At 36.4% G+C, this 19,278-nt stretch overlaps 1 protein-coding gene across 2 annotated transcripts; it reads left to right on the forward strand.

The window, feature by feature from the left end:
- Positions 1-4,641: 4,641 nt before the first annotated feature.
- Positions 4,642-19,135, forward strand: LOC111999333 (uncharacterized). Of its 2 annotated transcripts, none has more exons than XM_024031460.2 (2): positions 4,642-6,309; positions 18,675-19,135. In XM_024031460.2, exon 1 carries the CDS (start codon positions 4,768-4,770, stop codon positions 6,307-6,309), a length of 1,542 nt encoding a protein of 513 aa, XP_023887228.2. In that variant the 5' UTR covers positions 4,642-4,767; the 3' UTR covers positions 18,675-19,135. The 2 variants fall into 2 exon arrangements, with proteins under 2 accessions (XP_023887228.2, XP_065627165.1); XM_065771093.1 differs by having other exon boundaries at positions 4,642-5,854.
- The last annotated feature ends 143 nt before the right edge of the window (positions 19,136-19,278 follow it).

Consider the following 19,278-nt stretch of genomic DNA (forward strand, 5'->3'; position numbering starts at 1 on the left):
TTCAATTATTTGCCTTATTGTTTAAGCAATGTCCTTTGATTAAGGTTATTCTTTAACCTTTTATTCAATGAAAAGTTGTTTAAGAATTGTGTCTTCATGTAAGAATAATAAAATTTCAATTATTTGCCCTATCGTTTAGGCAATGTCCTTTCATTAAGGTTAGTAGGTTTTACAAGAATTATATATGTGTGTGTGTATTTTTCCAATTAGTTGCATTCTTGTATGATTCCTTGCATAAATTGAACTAGCTTATAGTCCCTACATATGCATGGATGACATTTCTACCTAATAAGCAATAGATTGTATACATTCATAGTATTACATAGAAGTATAATAAATTCGAATTGAGTCTTTTTTCATGTAAAGAGTTTTTTTTTCCTAAGTTCGTATGCACGAATTTTCACTTAAAACATAATTGATACACAATTAGTGTGTATTAGAATCATACTTAGCATGAGATTGGAGTGTATTTAAAATATAGAGATAATTGACATGAAATAATATGATTATTAGAATAACACTTGGCACAAAATTAGATTGCAATTAGAATCAAATTGGATTCTTGATGGAACTTTCTCACAACTTATGATTTTATATATTACTAGTGTATAACCCGTATATGTGCACGATAAAATTAAAATCAATCACAATTACACACATATATTAGTTCAAATTATACTTTGACTAATAAAAAAAATGAAATGTGTCTCTTGGAGAACAAGACATAAAGTTCCTTTATTCTAATTACAACATGTATCACCAATGAAAGCCAATCACATGTCTTCAAATCTCCTTGAGACTCCTATAAAAAGAAACTCTTCTTAGTCTTATAGGAGGAAATTCAAGCACGTTCAAACTTTGCCGAAATCAAGCTCCAAAGCTTCCAAGAACTTCAAGAATTTCAACATTCGAATACAAAAAACATTTGAAGAGAAATCATTCAAATCATCATTCTAGATCTCAAAGTTCAATGGAATCAAGCTTAAAGCCTCCAAGAACTTCAAGAGACTATAAAGTTATACAAATTCAAGCCTCTCAAACCCCAAAGAACTTCCACTACAAATTTTTGAGTACGAAGAACATGCATCCAAATCATCCTTCCAAGTCTCAAAATTCTATTGGAATCAAGTTTCAAATTCTCCATAAACTTTAAGAACTCTAATCAATCAAAGCATCATTAGATTTAAGCTTTAAAACCCCAAGGACCTTTCACTACAAATTTTCGAAGATGAAAAACATTCTAAAAACACATGAAGAACACAAAGAATGAAGAACGAAGAATTTCTAACAAACTCATAGCCAGAGATTCATTGCAATTCCATTCCAAAGATCTTTCAATCAATTTTTCAATCAAAGTGAAGACAATTTGTGTTCAACTTAAGAAATTTATTGAATTGAAGACTTTTCCAAAGAGATCGAATTAGGGGATTATTTTATTATAATAGAACTCGAATACAGAGAATTGTACTAAATCATTCATCAATACAAAAATTCATTTGTGTAACATTTTCAATTGTTTGATTTCCATATTTGAGATTTGGATTTGGGAATGTAATTTTTTTTAGCAATTTCTTATTGTTTTTATCAATTACCCACTCTAACCCACAAATGGAACCTTCCTAATTTTACAAACAACACTGATGTGACAATACCAACTACCACTAAGTATTCATAGTGGTGGTGCTAAAAATTTTAGCTTTTAACACCTCAAAAAACTACTCTACCTATTTTATCTCACCATTTCATAACTTACTCTACATCAAATCTCTTATTTCCAAGACATAGTTAAACACTATTCATTAATTTATTCTTCTCTCTCTCTTCAACCCATAGCCATCTTTCTCTTGTCCGTCTCTTCAATCCACAGCCACCGAACAACAACCATGAAAACCCATATGCCATGCCAACTAAAAATTATGAACAACAACCAGCCAACCATACACAAATCCAATTAGACCCAACTACAATACAATAGAACTCTAAGCACAAAATATCTACAATGATCAAGATTAATGGGATGGAGATCATAATAAACACACCAAAAAAAAAAAAAACCCCCACAAATCCACAGATTGAATTACTCATGAATACAAAAATTCATATAAAAACCCACAAAATCAGACCACCCACAAAACCTAGCCACCGAAAACAAGAAAACCACTGCCACTAAAGCAACATGGATATCAACAAGGAGGGAGAGAGACAAGAGAGACAAAGTGAAGAGAGAAAAAAAGGAGACCACAGAGAGAGAAGGGGGAGTGATTAAAAAAATTATTTTTTAAGTTTAGCTTATTGCTACAATATCTGCTATAGATGACAGTTTACTATAATAAGTTGCTAAAAATTTTATGTATAGCAACCCCAATAAAGCATGTTTTGGGTTGTTTTAGGGCTAAAAATAGTTTTTTTGGTTAAAATAAGAGCACCACTGTGAATATGTTTCTTCTTATTATTCAGTGACATAAGCAATTGTAATTATATAGTGTACTAACTTTTTAGAATTGCAATTATGCTATCATAGGGTACTAACTGTGTCATCACAATAGGAGGCATTCAAAGCAATCACTACTATGCTACTGATGTGGTTGCCAAGTTCCTTAATCTTGAGGGTGGGGATTTCACGAATTGGGTATTGGGCATTTTGGGATTCTAAGCTCAAACTTTTAGTTCTTTTTTTTGGGGGGGGGGGGGGGGGGGGGGGGGGGGGGTGGGGGGGGGGAGGGGGAGAGGAATTCTAAGGTCTATTTTTGTCTCATTAATATGTTGCTTCCATGTGTGCCAATAATTGAAAGTCACGTGTCAAGAATTTTCAGAATAAAATAGTTTGGTCTAAGTTAGATACCACATTAGGATGCTATTAATCCACTTCGGATATTGACTAGTGAACATAGATGAAATGATATAAAGTAAAACATTTAGCAAAATTTTAGGGACAAAAGGTGGACTTTTCATAAAATTTAAGGGGAAAAAAAAAATTAACCAACACAAAACAAGTTGACGAAAATGGCCTAAAAATCTAATTGGATATGTGGTTTTACAAGAAACATTCGAATTGCCTATAGTATAAGGACAAAACTTAAATACAATATATAAGGTGCTATTCTTTAAGTTCCCTTCTTAAGATTTAGCCATGTAGCTATCTAACTAAAAAATATATTTCTATCCCATGAAAAAAAATCCACATGGTAGAATCTTAAAAAGAAAACCTAAGAAATAATACCTAAATACTATACCTAAGTATTGCTCATAATATAATGGCCGAACTTTGGGCTATTTGGGATGGATTGGAACTAGTTGTGTCGTTGGGTTTTACACATTTGATTGTGGAACTAGATGCTCAAGTTGTTGTGTCCTTAAATGGTTCAGTGAATACCCACGACTATTTGATGCCCCATTATGGATAATTTCAAGTCGCTCTTGTGGAGAATTCCTAATTGTCAAAATCCTCCATTCCTTTAGAGAAGCAAACTAGAGTGCAAATGCTTTAGCCAATATGGCACGGTCTCTCTAACTGGATTTTGAATTATATTTTATGTTCCTAGACTTAGTTAAAGGATGTGTTATAAAAGAAATTTCAAATGTCTAGGGACAGTTTGGTTCGTGTATTTAAACAATAGTTTTTAGTTTTTTTGAAATACGTGTGTGTGAAAAAGTGTGTAGAAATACGTTTAATGTTGTTTAAAAACTAAAAATATGTGTTTAAGGTGATGTACCAAACATGCCCCTAATATCTGTCTTGTTCCAAGCTCTATTAAAATTTAAGTAATACTATGGACACAACAATAATTCACAATATTCCTAAATTGCCTTGGTAAACAATTTAAATTAACAATTGTGGTAAATGCATGTGTGTTTTGACTAGGGGTGGCAAAATACGACACGACCCGCGAACTCGACACAATACGACACGAAATTAGCAGATTATGAGTTGAAATTTAATAGATTTGTATCATATTTGAGTTGACACAATAGACCCATTTAATCAATGGGTTGGGTTAGGGTTCAACCTATGGAACCTATTTAACCCAACTGACCCGTTTAATTAAATGAAATTTTACTAATATACCATTCAAATTCTAAGTATATAAACTTATTAATTGTTGTAGTTTATTTTCTTTGACATATTGTGATTAACTATTTATGATATTGAGATATGATTTAGTTTTGAATGATTATTTGTGATGCAGTTACTCATTAGTTTTAAATTTTATATTTAAAATATTTATTTACTTATTTTTTTCATAAATGTTTTTCTTCATTTTGATAAAATCAAATAAACAGGTTAACACGATTGACCCGTTTAATAAATGGGTCGTGTTAGGGTTGAAGAATCTTGATCTGTTTAATAAACATGTTAGGTTAGTATTGACACATATAATCGGATACGTATGAGTTGACACGACATGAATCCAACACGCAAACACGAATTATCACCACTAGTTTTGACGACAATTTAAAATGCTAATTTAGAAATATTGTAAAATTAATAATTTACAACAATTTTGCAATATTTTGAAAATATTGCAAAATTATTTTTTTTTTATGTAAATTGTGAAATTATTAAAATTGCATGGCATTACTTTTTTGAGGTTTTCCTAATGCTTCTGTCATTTAAAAAAAAAAAAAAAAGAGTTTTCCGTTCAAAATAATCAAATTGCCTTAAAAAAAGGAAAATCAGAAAAGCAATTTATAAGTGCGAGTAAATTCCCGGTGGGAATAATATTCCGTCGAACGGCAAACGCTCACCTTCAGCCTCAGCCTCAGGCAATGAAGAAGCCGAATCAACCCCCCAAAATCAAGGACAAGGATGAATCGCTCCTTCCCAAGAACGAAAAGAAACCCCTTTCTTCTTCTTCTCCTTCTACTTCTTCTTCTTCCTCCTCTATATCCCCAAACCAAAACCAAAACCCAAACGACACCGTTCCAGTTCCAAAGAAGATAACCAGGGATCTCCCCAATCTATCCGAATGCCACGCTTGCGGGTCGAGAACCGACACCGCCAACCCTAACCCTAGAAGGCAAAGACTCCAAACCTTACGCAGCGAATGGCGCATCGTTCTTCTCTGCAACAAGTGTTTCCTCCGCGTCAACTCCTCCCACATCTGCTCCTACTGTTTTCTCCAAGCCGACCACTCCTCTTTCCGCTGCCGCCTCTGTAGCCGCCGCGTCCATAGCCACTGCTTTCACAACAATCGGCACGTCGCGCCCTGGTCCTACGCTTCTTCCGATGAATTCTCCGTTTGCGTCGATTGCTGGGTGCCCAAGCCCATTGCGCTTTCCCGGAGTCGGAGTCGGAGTCAGAGTCAGAGTCAGAACTTCAAGGGCAATTCCGACGAGTCGTCTAGGGTATTGCCTGAATCGAATTCTCTCAAATCGCTCCAAGACGCCGCCAATGATGCCAGTTCTGTGGCCAAGAACAAGATCGAGGCCGCCGTTAAGGCCAGAGAGGAGGCCGTGAGGAAAGCCTTGGTGGCTAGGAAGGCCGTGGAGTTGGCCAATACTGCTCTTGATTTGGTTGCTTCTGACGCTGACAATAAGGAGGGGGATGGGGTTTTTATCGATGATGTGGAATTGGCGTTTCGGTTGCACCGGGTTATGAATAGCTCCCCAAGGATTTCCAGCAACTTTTGCTCCTTGAATACCAGTTGCTTGGCTATTATTCCGAGGTCAGCGGCCTCGGGGAATCCTAGCGTTTGTGGGAAGCTTCAACTTTGCAGTGATAACAAGTTGTGTGAAAATCCTGATAAAAGTGTTTCAGAACCTTCAGTTTGTGTTCGGCCTTCGGATGGGGATGGGAATTCTTCCAATTCAAATGGAGATGATAATACTATGGACTCTGCCAATCTATCATCTGGTAATGAATGCAAACCTACTACTACTACTACTACTGTGCCTAAGGATAGATATCGGTTTAAGTATTGTAGATTCAAGCCTGCTACTGTGCCTAAGGATAGATATCGGATTAAGTATTGTAGATGCAAGCCTGCTATTGTGCCTAAGGATAGATATCGGTTTAAGTATTGTAGATGGAAACCTGCAAGGCCTAAGGATAGATATCGAGTTAAGTATTGTAGGAGAAACTTTAGATTGAAAACACTTGTTGATGGTAAACAATCCAAGTTCTCTTGTGACGGGTTTAACCTGGTTAACGAGGGCTCTGCTTCTGCTCCTGCTTCTGGACTAGTTACGGCTTGTTCCAATGAATCAATGACAATTTCCAATGCTACATTATTGCAGTGCTGTGTGGTTCCTTTACAACCTTCTGGTTGTGCAAGTGGTTCATTTCAAGACCAGTCATCAAGGCAATAGGTAAGACAACACATCATGCTTTCCCTATGATAATACTACTGGTTGGCTTTGACTTTAGTTATGCTTTTGGTGTGATAGTTGAAGTGAACATTGATATTTAATTGTATATTTTCGTTTTAACTTGATCAGAAATTTTTACTGGTTTCATTTTCCATGAGGAGGTCCAAGTTTGAGTTCTGCAACTTCTATCTGATTTTGGGAATTTAGAGTGAATAGCTATGTAATTTGTTTCATAATTATGATTATTATTGTTTATCTTAGTTAGCATGTAGAACTTCTTTTTGAATACAACAAACCTATACTTCCTTGATCTTGACATGTGTGAAAGATATAATGTGGCTTTATTGGAGGCAGTAGTTTTCTTCTCTTTATATTAATGTAAAAGTTTCTTTTGGTGCTTGCGATTTAGTTGAGTGAACAGAGTTCAATTCATTAGAGAATATAACAAACCTCTACTTCGTTGATGAGCCCCTGTTTTGTGGCATAATGTCCATTCATGCTCCTTTGAGTACTGGAGAATGCCCAACTGCTTCGCTAGTGGGTAAATGCTCATCATTTCTTGGATAAATGTTGTAGCAACTTGAAATTAACTGTGGGCTTTTAGGATAATAAACTGGAGTATAGGTTTTGCTAATGCTATAGGCCAGAACTTTCGTGACATGCAAAATGATTTAGGATAAAACTCTTATCGGCTGCTGCACCTGGTTGGGCTACCTGTTCTTTTTCAATGGTCATGATACTTTATTTCCCAAACCATATTCAATATCTAAACCTAATTCTACCAAGCCCAAGCCATTTAAATTACTCATTTATAGAACTCAATCCCACCATTAAAAAAAAAAAAACCGTAGGCAGATTCCTGAATCTGTTTATTTCAGGATATTCTTTATAATCAGGGGAAACTAAAAACTGAGAGAAGCAGCTTGCTGGAATGTCGTTACAGCAGCTGTGAAGCGGTGTAAACGTATTGAAAACAAAGTTTTGGTTTTCAAAAGGAGTAAGGAAAGGGTTATGTATTTAGGATAAAAAAGACGGCAAGCAAGAAGAATATTTGAAGATGTGAATGGCTCTGTGAATACTGAATAGTGATATGAACAATACCAGTGTTGAAAAGAGTAAGAAGAAAAGAAAAAAATTCTGGGGGAAGGATGGGAAGGGAAGGGAGGGGAGGGCTGGGGAAGAGAGAGAGAGAGAGAGAATTCAATGGGAAATTGTCTAATCTAATATTAGACAATTTGATGCTAGTCAGAAATTTCTAAAATTTCTGTCATAGGAAAACATTAACATTGAACAATGAATATCACATAACAGCAATCAAGTTGAACTAATTAAAGTTCAAACTAATAATTCCATTCAAATTTTCTTTTTTTTTTGGGGACTGATACTGCCTCAAAATAAGATAAAATCTCTCTCAATTTATCTATCTGACTAGGAATAACATCACAGAAAATTAAGGTATCATCCACAAAAAGAAGATGAGACACTGTCAAGGGTGTATAAGTTCTGGAACCAACAGTGAATCTGGAAATGTATCCAGCTTCCAGCCAGAACCACACCATCCAACAAACAACATAAAGCCTCTATAACAATAGCAAATAAAAGCAGGGAGAGTGGATCACCTTGACACAATCCCCTAGAACTCCCAAAGAAATCATTAGGGCTACCATTGATCAAAATGGAAAGTGGAAATACAAAACATAATCCATTTTCTCCACTGTTTGGAGAACCCACATCACTGCAACATATACATAAGAAAATCCCAACTTGCATGATCAAAAGCTTTCTCCACATCCAATTTTCATAAATCACCTAGAACACCCGCCTTGAGCCTACTATCCAAACACTCATTAGCAATTAAAACTGAGTCCAGGATTTTCCTATCCCCACAAAGGCATTTTGAGACTTAGAAATAATCGCAGAAATCACCTTTTAAAGCCTATTAGCCAGCACCTTGGAAATGACTTTATAAATACCGCCCACGAGACTAATGGGTCTAAAATCTCATACATTTACAGGATCTATCTTCTTTGGAATGAGAGCAAGGAAAGTTGCATTAAGACTTTACTCAAAAACGGCTTGGGAATGAAAGTTTGCAAGAAGCTCCATAATTTCCTGCTCTAAAAGGCCCCAACATGATTGGAAAAAAGCTATTGAGAGGTCTGGGAGATTTATCGTTGTTGCAACCTTTGATGACGCCATATACCTTGTCTTGCGGAACTCTATAATATTAGTTGTAATAAGGAGTCTTCTATTGCAGATGTTATGTCCTTTCCTAATCAAAGGCTTCACTGAGATCTTCTTTTTTCTAGAGCTCCCCAAGATTGGGAAACAGAGCATTTTTACTCTTTTCTTGATCTTATGAATTCAATGCCCCTTAATGGTGAAGGTCAGGACAAACTTTGCTGGAACCAACTGGGAATAAGAATTTTAAAGTGAGTGAGTTCTATCTCTCTCTTTCCTCTACTCTAGACATTTCTTTCCCTTGGAAGCCTATGTGGCGGTCTAAGGTCCCTACTAAGGTTGCTTTCTTCTCTTGGACTGCCTCCTTAGGTAAGATTTTGACTACTGAAAATTTATGGTATAAGGGTGTAGCCGTTGTAGATTGGTGCTATATGTGTAAAATGAGTGGGGAATCGGTGAATCATCTTCTTCTTCATTGTCCTATTGCTTATGAACTATGGTCTATGGTGTGGGCTCTATTTGGTCTTCAATGGGTTATGCCGAGTGGTGTCTTAGATTTATTTTCGAGTTGGCAAGGTTCATTTGGTGGGTGTCGGAGCATTGATTTATAGAGGGCTGTCCCTCATTGTGTCCTATGGTGTATTTGGCGAGAACGGAACTCAAGATGTTTCGAAGGAAAGGAACGGTCTATTCCAGAAATTAAATCTCTTCTTCTTCACACCTTGCTAGAGTGGAGTTCTTCCTTTAATCTCTTCTCTTGTTCTAATGTTTTAGAAATGCTAGATCTTTGTAATTTTTCTGTTTGATGTATTGTTTTCCTTGTACACCCCCAGTGTACTTGGCTTTTTAATTAATACAATTCCGTTATTTATCAAAAAAAAATAAGCAGCCTCCTCCTCAGAAATCCTTGAGAACTCCACTTCATCAAGGATAGGTCTTTGATCCTCATTCTCAGAGTATAACTGTTTATAGAAATGAGAGATGCATGCAGCTGTGGAACTTGTGTTTGATGTCAACTAACCATCCACCAACAAATTGTTAATGGNGGGTGGGGGGGGGGGATAAATAACGGAAGTTATTAATAAAAAGCCAGGTACACGGGGTGTACAGAAACATACATCAAGACAAAATTACAAGATCAAGCATTCTAAAAATTAGAACAGGAGAAGAGATTAAAGGAAGAACTCCAATCGGCAAGTGTGGAGAAGAAGAGATTTAATCTTGGAATAGACTTTCCTTTCCTTCGAAACATCTTGGTTCCTTCTGCCAAATACACCATAAAACACAATGGGGACAGCCCTCAATAAATCATGTTGACACCAAAAGGCCTTGCCAAGCTCGAAAATAACCTAGACACCACTTGTGGCATAACCCAAAGTAGAAAAAAGAGCTCAAACCATAGACCATAGCTCAAAAGCAATGGGGCAATGAGAAGAAAGCAAGAGTTAAAATCTCATCTAAAGTAGCAGTCCTTGAGAAGAAAGCAACTCTAGGTGGGATCTTTGAGCACCACACATGTTTCCGAGGAAAAAAGTTTCAGGGGTCGAGGAAAGGGATAAGTAGTACTCACTAACTACCATCCACCAACAAATTGTTAATGGTATTAAATCTTCTATGGGAGTGTGCTGTTCTATGGAAGAACTTAGTGTTTCTATTTCCCTCTCTAATCCAAAGGGCCCTAGATTTCTTTCTCCAGCAAATTTCTACCATAAGAGTTACCTTTTCAAGCTCAATGCGAAGGTCCTTCAATATCACCGCATTGTTTAGAGGTCTGCTATCTTCAATCAAATCTAGTGCATCAAGGTCTTTCCATAGCTTGTGCATCTTATCCTCTACATTCCCAAGTTCTTCCTCATTCCATTTCTTCAAATCTATCTTCAAAGCTTTTAGTTTGCTAGCAATCCAAAAGCTAGGGGAACCTTGAAAAAGATAGGACTCCCACCAGAATCTCACTCTCTCCGCAAAAGGTTCAACCTTCAGCCATGTGTTCTCAAAATGGAAAGGTCGACTGCCTCTCTGAAAATTTCCCTCTTCTAAAAGAATTGGTAAGTGGTCTGAGAGTAACCTATGGAGTCGTCTTTGGCGAATATTCGGAAAGTTTTCCTCCCAATCTGAAGATAGAAGGAACCTGTCAAGCCTAGATTGTGAAGCCACCTCTTTGGAATTAGACCAAGTAAAAGTATCCTCTTTTATTGGTAGATCTATCAGACATTCTGAAATAAAGTCTGAAAACTCATGCATAGCAGATGAAAAGGAATCTGAACCAAAGCGCTCTGATGGAAATCTCACTATATTAAAATCACCACCAATGCACCAAGGCACATTCCACGAACTATGAATTCCAGCCAACTCCTCCCAAAGCAATCATTGATCACGATCAGAATTTGGACCATAAATACCAGTGAAAGCCCATTCAAGTTGGTCCACCACATTCTTGAATTTACAGGAAACAAAAAAACATCCCACTGCTTCATCAACCTTTTCCACTATCCTTCTGTCCCACTAATAATTCCATTCATGGAAACAAAAATATATTAGAATTCATCCAAAAAAGCAATAGATATCAACCTCTTTACTTTTGGGATGAAATTTTTCTAGATATGAATCTCTGTACTTTTGAGCTAACCTTTATACCCTGAAATAGTCCTTACTAAATTCAGTCCACACTTTTGGTGATTTTCTCATAAATGCTTTCATAGGAAAACTATTCAGGATTCTCATCTTAACTTGCTAAGCAAAGTAATCTCACCCAAAAGTACAGAGGTTCATGTCTAGAAAAATTTCATCACAAAAGTTAACGGGTTTCTTTTTCTGGAAGAATTCTAATGTATTTTTGTTTCTATGAATGGAATTATTAGTTTTTTAAACTTTATTTAGTTCAACTTGATTGCTTTTTTTTTTCTTTTTTTTTTTTAATATATGATTTTTAATTACTGATATCACTAGAAGCTGGGGCTCATAAGTAAAGAGGTTCATGTCTAGAGAAAAATGGAAGAAAATATGATTTTAAAATCATACTTTTTTGTTGGCTATGTACTCATTGTTCAGTGCTGATGTTTTCCTATGACAGAAATTTTAGAAATTTTAATCATGGAAAGACACACTCTCTCTCTCTCTCTGGGGCTCATAAGTAAAGAGGTTCATGTCTAGAGAAAAATGGAAGAAAATATGATTTTAAAATCATACTTTTTTGTTGGCTATGTACTCATTGTTCAGTGCTGATGTTTTCCTATGACAGAAATTTTAGAAATTTTAATCATGGAAAGACACACTCTCTCTCTCTCTCACTCAAACGTTCTTCATTTATCAATTTATTGTCCTGCTGGTTGTCTTGTATATACTGGATATTATGGCATAATCAAATTGTAGCTTTTGCTAAAGTAATTAAGGTTGACAATATTCTCTTAATTCCCTGGAGATAAATATTTGAATATTATGTTTACTTCATTAAAAAAAAAATGATTACTTTACTTTTGTTTTAAATTATGGAGGAATTTTATGTAACTGTGAGAATTTGGGGTTGGCAGCAATCAGGTACTTGGGGATTGAGTAAATCCAAAACTCTCAGTTGATCTGGGGATTTTAATCTTAATTAAACATTTGATTTGAGGGTTTATATTAATAAATAATTAAGGAATTTAGTGTTGATTTTGGGGCTGGGGAGTTAGGGGGCTGAAATCTCTAATTTTAAATTTGGAAGTTTTTAATTTAGTGTAGGGGTTTCAGTTTAGGCAACTTAATTTGTTGAGGCCAGGCATGTAGGGGCTGTGAAAATTTGATAATTTCGAAATTTAAGTGTTAATTTTGTGAAGGAATTAAGGAATAATAAGGATATTAGGTACTGGAAGGAATAGGTGTACTACAATTATTGACGAGTGCTGAAATTCCTACAATTGATTTGGGGAAATGTAATCTTTGTAACAACTGATTTGGGGGTTTTTATGGTTAGACTAATCCCTTGAAATATGGTGCTGAAATTCTTTGAGATCAGTGTTGAAATCCTTATAAATTGAAGTGGATTAATCTTTACATGGATTGATGGTTAAGTTTCTTAGTGTAGGCATAAGGTTTAATACTTAGTGCTTTGTTTGGAATGTGCCATGTTTTGCGGTTGTTTGGTATTGATGGAATTTAAGTGATATTAGTATTATTTAGTGATGATAGATGGTTGTTGTTATGGTTAAAATATGAGATTTTAGTGACCCTTCAATATCTGTCCAGCAGTGCATGGAACAAGCTTTAAAAGCCGAAAATAGGCATGTTTTTGATGAATGCTTGAGAATTTTTTAAAACTGTTTTAGCATAAGTTAGAGATTAACGTTACCTATTAAAAAAAAAAGGTAGAGATAACGTTATGTTTAGTGAGGACTGATGGTTTTAGGCCATAATTTTTCAGGTCCTTGAAAATGGACTCTAAGCTTAAATAATGTCCCAGTTTAGGTGATTTTTGTGAAACAAATTTGTGAAACTGATTTAAAGATGTTGAAATTAACCAGAAGCGGAAGAAAGCAGCTGCTGACCAAAAAGTAGCACCCTCCATGGGTAAAGGGAAAAGAGAGTTGAGGAATTTAATCTCAACGGTTAACTATGATGGGAGATAGTGTGTTGGTAGTGCGGTGGTGACAGTTGCGGGGCCATATAAGTCTTTATGAAGCTGAAAATGGTTTCATGGAATGTTAGAGGTTTGAATGACTCCCAGAAGCGTCTGGTAGTGAGAAACTTGTTACGGGAGTGGCAATGTGATGTTGTTTGCCTGCAAGAAACAAAGCTTGCCGGAATAGATAGACAGCTGGTTTGCAGCATTTGGGGATGCCGGTATGTGGATTGGGTGGCTCTAGATGCTGATCAAACAGCTGGTGGGGTCTTGATTAAGTGGTATAGGAGGGTTTTAGAAAAGGTGGAGGTTCTGGTGGGCTCGTTTTCGATGTCATTTTAGTGGAAAGGTGTGGAGGACGGTTTTACTTGGGCATGCTCAGGGGTGTATGGACCGAACGATAATAATTTGAGGGGTGATTTGTGGGATGAGTTGGTTAGTATTCAGCATTATTGGAATGTTCCTTGATATTGTTTTGGGGATTTTAATGTTGTTCGTTTTTCTAATGAACAGAGGTGTGGGTCTAGGCTTACTCCGGCTATGGAAAAATTTTCTGAATTTATTGGAGATTTAAACTTGATAGATTTGCCGTTGGAGGGAGGGAGTTTTACTTGGTCAAGTGGCACTGAACAGCCATCCATGTTTAGGATCGATAGGGCTCTAGTGTCTCAGGATTGGGAGCAACACTTTTTGATGTGATCCAATGGATTCTTCCAAGACCCCATTTCAGATCATTTCCCAATTCTTTTGGAGGTAGGGGGTATGGTGAGGGGGAAAAGCCCCTTCCGGTTTGAGAATATGTGGCTGAAAATGGACGGATTTGTAGATAGAGTAGATTCATGGTGGAATCGCCATTCTTTTTTGGGTACTCCTAGTTATGTGTTTGCTAAAAAATTGAAAGCTTTGAAAGAAGTCATTATTCAGTGGAATCGCTAAGAGTTTGGCAATGTTGGGCGCAGGAAGAAAGATTTATTGGGGGCTTTAGTGTTACTAGACGCTAAGGAAGGGGTTATTAGACTCACTGAGACGAAGAGAAATGAGAGGATTGAAGTGAAATCACAAGTAGATCATCTTCTTTCTCTAGAGGAGATTTCTTGGAGACAAAAATCAAGGATGATATGCATTAAGGAGGGTGATAATAATACGAAATTCTTCCACAATATGGCCAATTCTCATAGAAGGTATAACCATCTGAGTTTCTTAGAAGTTGATGGGGTGATTTATGAGGAAGAAGCAAAAGTGGCTGCTCAGGTAGTTCAATTTTATAAAGCTCTATATTAGGAGCTTGAGGAGTGGAGACCTTTTGTGAAAGGACTAGAGTTTGATCGAATAGGGATTTGGAGAGGGGCTGGTTGGAGAGGAGTTTTGAGAAGGATAATATTCTATAAGTGGTCAGAGATATGGAAGGGGATAAAGCTCCAGGTCCAGATGGGTTTTCTATGGCCTTTTTTCATCATTGTTGGATAGTAGTAGAAAGAGATGTTTTAGCAGTTTTTGAAGAGTTCTTTCAACACTGCAAGTTTGAAAAATCTCTTAATGCTACCTTTATAGCTTTGATTCCTAAGAAGAATGATGCCTCCAACATTCGTGATTTCAGGCCTATCAGTTTGGTGGGGAGTTTGTATAAAATCTTGGCCAAGGTTCTGGAAAATAGATTGAAAGTGGTGTTAGATCAACTGATATCTGAATCTCAAATTAGTTTCGTGGGAGGTAGGCAGATCCTCAATTCAGTTCTCATTGCTAATGAGTGTGTTGATAGCAGATTGAAGAGTAAGATTCCGGGGGTGATTTGTAAGTTAGATATTGAGAAAGTTGACGACAATGTGAATTGGGAGACTCTTCTGAAGTTGTTGAAGAAAATGGGCTTTGGGGAGAAATGGTGTAGCTGTATTCGTTCCTGTATCTCTACAGTGCAGTTTTTTGTGTTGGTTAACGGGTCCCCAGCTGACTTCTTTGGTAGCTCTAGAGGATTGAGACAAGGGGATCTATTGTCTCCTTTCCTATTTTTAGTTATGATGGAGGTGTTTAGTAGGATGGTGAAGAGAATGGAGGGGGTAGGTTTACTTAGTGGCTTTAGGGTGGATGGTAGGAGGGGTAGAGGGAAATGTGTGTCACAGCTGCTTTTTGTGAATGACACTATCTTGTTTTGTGATGCAGAGGTGGAGCAAGTCCTTCATGTTCGACTGCTGCTACTTTGTTTTCAGGCTGTGATTGGTCCGAAGGTTAACGTAATTAAAAGTGAAATGGTGCCTATAGGAGAGGTAAATAATGCGTATGTTTTGGCAGAGATTTTGGGTTGTAGGGTTGGGCCTTGCCAATGACTTACCTTGGTATGCCGTTGGGGGCGTCCCATAAGTCTCCCTCTATTTAGAACCCCATTTTGGAAAAAAATTGAACGGAAGCTAGCAAGGTGGAAGAAATTGTATTTATCAAAAGGTGGTAGGCTAACATTGCTTAAAAGCACGCTATCTAGCCTCCCCACTTATTTTTTATCTCTTTTCACCATCCCTACACAAGTGGCTAACAAAATTGAGAAGCTGCAAAGGGATTTCTTGTGGGGAGACCCTAAGACTCATTTATTGGGTTGAGATAAGGTGTGCATGAGTTAGGCCAAAGGAGGCTTGGGTATTAGGAAATTGACCACTTTCAATAAAGCTTTACTAGGAAGGTGGCTTTGGCGTTTTGGGGTCGAGGAGAATAGGCTTTGGAGGAGGGTGGTAGCTTTGAAATTTGGGGAAGATTGGGGGGGTGGACCTCTAAGTTGGGAAGGGGCGGCCATGATTGTGGTTTATGGAGAAGTATTCGGATGGGCTAGGAGGTTTTTAACAAAAATGTCTTGTATAAGGTTGGAGTGGGGGATAGAGTGAAATTATGGAAAGATAGGTGGTGTGGAGATCTTCCTCTCAATTTGGCTTTTCCAGTCTTGTACAATTTTACTGCAAACAGAGAGACTTCTGTACAATCTTCTTTGATATGTCAAGGGACAGGGAATAGGAGAATTTGGGATGTTCACTTCAATCGAGGTCCTAATGATTGGGAGGTAGATGTGGTGGACGAGTTCCTACGTCTCTTGGCATCCAATTTACCTTTAGGGACTAAGGGTGATCGTTAGAAATGGAAATTGACAAAAAACGGGGATTTTACTATCTGTTCTTTTTACCATAAGTTACACGGTTCTTCTTCTGTGGTTTTTCCTTGGAAAGGCATTTGGAAGGTTAAGGCACCCCGATGTGTCTCTTTCTTTGTGTGGACAGGTGCATGGGACTGGATCCTCACAGGGGATAACCTGCGGCTCAGGGGTTTTGACTTTGTTGACTGGTGCATTATGTGTCGTTGCTATGGTGAGACAGTGGATCATTTGTTGTTACATTGTGGAAAGGGTCATCGGCTGTGGTGCTTTGTCTTTAGGATTTTTGGGATTTTATGGGTTCCTTCGCGTACGGTGTCAGATTTTCTTTTTAGTTGGTGGAATTGGTTGGGGAAGCATTCCTCTTACATTTGGAACTTAGTTCCGTTGTGTTTGGTGTGGTGTATTTGGAGGGAACACAATCGGCCGATGTTTGAGGATTTTGATAGATCCGAGGACCATATGCTTGCTTTCTTTTCTAGTTCCCTTTTTGATTGGGCTAGGACTTGGGGACTCACACCTAGTGACTCTCTTCCTCTTTTCCTTAGCTCTCTTTCTTTGTAGTTTAAGTTTTTTATGTTTTTGCTTTCTTTTCTTTTTTGTACTTCTGTTTTGCTGATGCTATTTTGCATCTAGCAGTTTTCTTGAATGTATTTCTTCTTACCTATCAAAAAAAAAAAAAAAAAAAAACTTTATATGTAGTCCTAAAATATTTGTTATTACTTGGTTTTTGTGGTAAGAAGGACAGAGTTGTGAATGTATATGAAGGTGGCTTATTTTGGATGCTTTAGTGTTTAAGAAAGTTGGGTTCATCTTCATTTATGGCAACCGTGTAACAAATGTTTTGTAAGTTTTGGTGGACTTAAAATGAAGTTTAGGTACTTTAGTGGCTGCCTAATTGGGTTTGAGGAGTTGAGCACATAATTCTAGGCCTTTAGCCCTTTATCTACTAGAAGTTATAGCTTCTAATTACTCTATTTTTATTATAACTATCTGATAAGTGGCTTATTTTTAATTAGGTCCTAATTGATATTGCTTGCTCAATTTGAGATAAATTTGATTGGTGAATCAAAGGTAAGTGCACTTTGGAAAAATGACATCTCTTAAGGTGTATGTTACATACAAAAATTCAAAGAGAGAATTTTCCAAATTAGGAATCATTGTTTGTTATAGATAACATAGATTTTATCCTTTTATTATACCAGTATTTTTAAATTATAAAGATTAGAAAGTTATGCAAAAATATTTTCAAGAGAAATATTCACTATGTTGTATTATATGAATTTTATTTTATGATATAGTTAAGTAAATGTTTTAAAAGGGTCAGCTAGATTGTCTACAGTAAAAGCCAACACTGCATCAAGTGTTGACCATTGTTTATAGTGTTGTGCATTGTTCCCGATAGCTTTCGGAGCTACTGTTATAGTGTTATTGTTATTTTTGCTCGTGAGTTATTATTCTTATCTACCTCTCGAAGGTTATTGTTCCTATTTTCCATGGGATTCATTCACCAACTGTTTAGCATTTGTCTAGCTTACGTTTTCTATATTAATATATTATTTTATCGTTATTTACCATTTGTAAGTGGAAAATTGATTTACTGTCATGTAAATCGTTCTTATTGTTGTAATTAATTTACCCAATTACTGAATAATGTTGCAATGCAAATGCCTTCCACCGAAAGTGTAATGTCACAGGTTTGAGTCCGGGAACCTGCCCTCCCCCACAAACACACAAAAGGGTCTAAGGTTGCACTGGATATGGGATTTTTTTATTAACTTTTTATTTTTATTTTTATGGAATTATGATCTTTGTATTAATCTAGTGTTTATTGAAATTGGCTAATTTTAAGAGAATTTTTATTTATTTATCAAGCTATATAATTTTCACTGAATGGACTTAAATGTTCCCTGTTTTACCTTTTGTATTGAATAACTATTTATCTATTCTAAATGGAAATGTTCTGTAAAGTTCAATATATTGCTTAAATATCACTTATTTTCAGTTTGAAAATGACGTGTGATGTTCTATCTCACTAAGTGGTTGAGCTCACCCACTCTCTCTCCACCTTTTAAGATTAGCGTAGTGAACTTTCTGAAGACAACTGGTTAGTGATTGTTGGAATCATACAAGTAGACTACACTTTGTTAGAAAAAAATATATAAATTGAATGTTCTTTTATGACAGTTTTGGTTGTTTATATTTTAGGCATTTAGTTATGCGCTATTCTATTATTGGAAGTTAGTGTCCCAAAAATTTCAGGTTTTGTCATATTGGCATTATGCTGTAAATCAAGTCCATGATGATTTCTAGTTTACCATAGTGCTGGATTTCTATCAAATTATGATGGTTTCTCTCCATTTCAGTTTTCAAATTGTTTCTATTTTCTTTTCCCTTCTGGTTGTCTCTAAGATTGAATGCTAGAGTTTTGATTGTGTCACAATGATTAATTTTGTTTTGCAGATGTGTAATCCTAATAAATAGATTGACAAAACAAAAGTTGTGGAATAGAAGAGCTGATGCTTGAGTGCTAACTTCTTGTAGTCACCTAGTTGCTCGCGGCAGTAACAATGTTGATACTAGGATTTGAAGAGACTTGTACAAGGAACTGAAAGCTAGATTTAAGTAATATCCTTTCATACTGGAGGTAATTGTATAATTGGTGAGTTATCTACGTGTACTTTGTTTGGTCTGGGGGAAAAAGGGATTTTTTTTTTTTTTTTTTTTTTTTTGGGGTGGTGGAGGGATAGGGGGTTATGAAATATCACCCGGTGAGTTCTTTGATGAGTAGTTTTAATCACTTTGAGCACTCGAATTGAAGTATTTTTGCATTGTATCAATTAAGTTGTATTGATTCTTGTGAAGTTTCCACTTAAGAACTGATTACTTCATTTGCTTGTATGATAAATGCATAAATTTGAAGATGCTTGCTACCACTTGTCCCATCTGTCCTTTGTAGTGCCGTGAAAATGGAAGGTTCTTGGCTGGTTGCTGAGAATACTGGAAAACTTCAAGTGCAATCATCTTGGATTCTGTTCTGGTTTTTGAATCATCTTTGGTTTTCCTC

This window comes from Quercus suber, unplaced genomic scaffold (assembly GCF_002906115.3).
Source record: "Quercus suber isolate HL8 unplaced genomic scaffold, Cork oak 2.0 scaffold_39, whole genome shotgun sequence".
In the NCBI taxonomy this organism is placed as follows: domain Eukaryota; kingdom Viridiplantae; phylum Streptophyta; class Magnoliopsida; order Fagales; family Fagaceae; genus Quercus; species Quercus suber.

Bases quoted from the DNA above. Each gene is read 5' to 3' on its own strand.
- LOC111999333 (XM_024031460.2), top strand. From the start codon at position 4,768: ATGAAGAAGCCGAATCAACCCCCCAAAATCAAGGACAAGGATGAATCG.